At 60.0% G+C, this 2,883-nt stretch overlaps 1 protein-coding gene across 1 annotated transcript; it reads left to right on the forward strand.

The window, feature by feature from the left end:
• Positions 1 to 309: 309 nt before the first annotated feature.
• LOC309577618 (syntaxin-1A homolog) lies at positions 310 to 1,191 on the forward strand (the record flags this gene model as incomplete). Its single annotated transcript, XM_082289757.1, has 1 exon — positions 310 to 1,191. The coding sequence occupies one exon, from the start codon at positions 310 to 312 to the stop codon at positions 1,189 to 1,191; it is 882 nt and encodes a 293-aa protein (XP_082145883.1).
• Between the last annotated feature and the right edge of the window lie 1,692 nt (positions 1,192 to 2,883).

Here is a 2,883-nt window from a genome sequence, read left to right on the forward strand (position 1 = left end):
TGTGTGTCCTTGTTTCTGGGTGAATAAAAGCGTCTTTGTGCCGAGCCTCGGTGGATCAGGTGTGGAGCCGGAGCCCGTGCGGTGACGCAGGTGCGGGCGGTGCTGGCAGCGCTCCCGGCCCGGGCCTTCCTCCCGCTCTGCCCCGGGACAGTCCCTTCCCTCCGCCGGCGGTGTCCGGCCTGGGGCTGACGCAGGACCTGCCCTCCTGCACCAATATTTGCTCTCGTGCCAGGAGGGAAGGCTCGCAGCGCTCCCGCAGGAGCTCCAGCCTCACACGTCCCCGCAGACGGTGCTGGAGCCCCGCGGAGCATGAGGGACCGGCTGGCGGAGCTGCAGCAGCGAGTGGCGGCCGAGGGGGACCCGCACGACGACTCCGGGCGCTTCGAGAACCCCGCGTTCGTCGGGGACGACGCCAGCCCCGTGGGCCGGGCGCTGCGGGAGGCGGCCGAGCTGTGGCGGGCGCTGGAGCGGCTGGAGCAGCTCTCGGAGAGCATCGACAGGACGCAGCAGTCGGTGCTGTGCTGCACCTCGGAGGAGAGCATCGCCCGCGAGAAGAGCGGCCTCGGCGCGGCCCGGGCCGCCTTCGCCCGCCAGGCCGCGGCCCTGCAGCCCCAGCTCGGAGCGCTGCCGGCGGCCCCGGCCGGGGGCTCGGGCCGAGCGGGGCCCCGCGTCCGCCAGACCCAGCTGTGGCTGCTGCTGCGCCGCTACGGTGCCGTCCTCGCCCGCCACTACGCCCGGGAGAGCCGCTATCGACACCGGCTGAAGGAGCAGATCCAGAGGCAGGCGGAGCTGGCAGGCATCAACCTGGGCGCCCAGGACGTGGATCTGCTGGCCGAGAGCCCCCAGGGGCCTCGCATCGTCGGCCGCGACCTGGAGGAGCTCAAGGCCAAGCATCACCTCGGCCTGGCCCAGGCGCGCCAGCGGCAGCTGCTGGAGCTGGAGGCGCAGATGCTGGAGCTGCGCGGGCTGTTCCTGCAGCTGGAGGGGCTGCTGGCCCAGCAGCACGGCGCTGCCGACAGCGTGGAGCAGCACGTCCTGCGCACCCTCGACTACGCGGCCCAGACGGGCGGCGAGGTGAAGAGAGCCGGCAAATACCAGCGGCCGTCGCGGCTCTCGGTCCTGCTGACAGCGGCTCTCGGCCTCTGCTCCTGCTGCCCCTGCCTGCCCTGCCCCGGCCGGGGTCTGCGCTGAGCCGGGGCTGCGCAGGGGATTCCAGCAGCGCTCGGGGATTCACCCTGTGCTGGGCAAGAAACGGTGTCGGGAGGCTGCTGCTGTCCTGTGCTCCTTGAACAGCGTGGCGCCTTGTATGATGGTGCAAGGACCATGCACACCTTGTACAATGGTGTAAGGGCCATGACACCTTCCTTGATGGCACAGAGACCATGCACAACTTACTCAGCCATGCAAGGTCCATGCACATCTCACATGGCAGCAGGGGGACCACACACACCTTTCCTGATGGCCCTGGGACCATGCACACCTGGACGCACAGGGACCAGCTGCATGGTGGTGCAGGGATGGTGGATTGGACAGTGATGCAGGGACCATTCAGACCTCGCCAGGCAGCACAAGGACCAGGAGCTTCTTGCACGGTGGGACAAGGACCACCAGCACCTTTCCTGATGGCACAGGGACCCTGCACACATTGCACGGAGCACAGGGACCAGGCACACCTTGTGTGGTGATGTAAGGACAATGCACAGGTTGTATCATGGTGAAAGGACCATGCACACCTTGCTCGATGGCACAGGGACCTTGCACACCTTGTTTGGTGACACAGAGACCAAGAACACCTTGCCCAGTGGCATAGGGACCACACACACCTCTCCTGGTGGCACAGGGACCCTGCCCGCCTTGATGGCATCGTGGGGACTGTGAATCTGCATTGCAGCACCCAGCGAAGAAAAGCACTTTGAACACTCCAAAACCTGACCTCAGAACTGTAACATTTCTTCTTTCTGTTATTGTTTCGAGGAGGAAAAAAAAAGCCTGTTGAAGTTTTTGGCAGGTCTGTGGTTACATGTGAGGGGGCTCAATGGCTCGGTGCCACCAAGGAGCAGCGTGATGTGGTGAAGGCTCCTCCACCACATCCCAGTCCTGATTCTCCCCACACTCTCCAATTTCTACTCTCTTGGGGTTTTTGGTGCATTCATGTTGCATTTTGGTCGTTGCTGGTTTGTCAGGCCGTGGGTCAGGTTTGGACTGGGTGTCCCACATGGCTCATCCCATGCTCTGACACCAGGAGAAGGTTTGCACAATTATTTGGGGGAATCTGCAGGCTTTTACTTCAACCTGCAAATTGCCAAACCAGCCAATATACCACATGTGCTGGAAATGCTGGAAACTTGGAGTGGCCCTTTTTTCTGGTCCTCATATCACCACCTGAATTTCCCAAAACCTCTCAAATTAGAGCCTGGGGCTTGGTTAAGCTTTTTGGGGCCCTTTGTGGAAGGTCCCTCTGTGTCCTGGCGTTCCTGGCAGCTCATCCCAGTGCTCTCAGCCACCCTTACATTTATTTTCATCTTCTGGCTGGGCTTTAATAAAACTATTTCTCAATAACCTCTTGAGTGTGGAGAGTTATTTCTTTGCAGCAGGGAGCCCAAAGCTAAGGAAGAGCAAAAATGGAATGATTTCTCAGTGTGTTGATTGAGTTAAATTCTTAGGAATGTAGAAAACTTAATTTTCAGGCTAATAAATTCATATTTTCTGTTGACCTGCAAGACCCCCACATCAGGAATGTCCATCCCTGTGAGAGCTCTGGGAGCCAAGTTGAGTGGTCTCTGTTCCTGCCCTCTTCCTCCTTCTTTATTTTCCATTGGTGAGCTCTAAATGAATATTCCTTTTTCATTCAAACTTTGATGAATGGAAGTTCACGTTTATTTG

The sequence above is a fragment of the Coloeus monedula genome (assembly GCF_965178545.1).
Source record: "Coloeus monedula genome assembly, chromosome: 12".
NCBI classification, from domain to species: domain Eukaryota; kingdom Metazoa; phylum Chordata; class Aves; order Passeriformes; family Corvidae; genus Coloeus; species Coloeus monedula.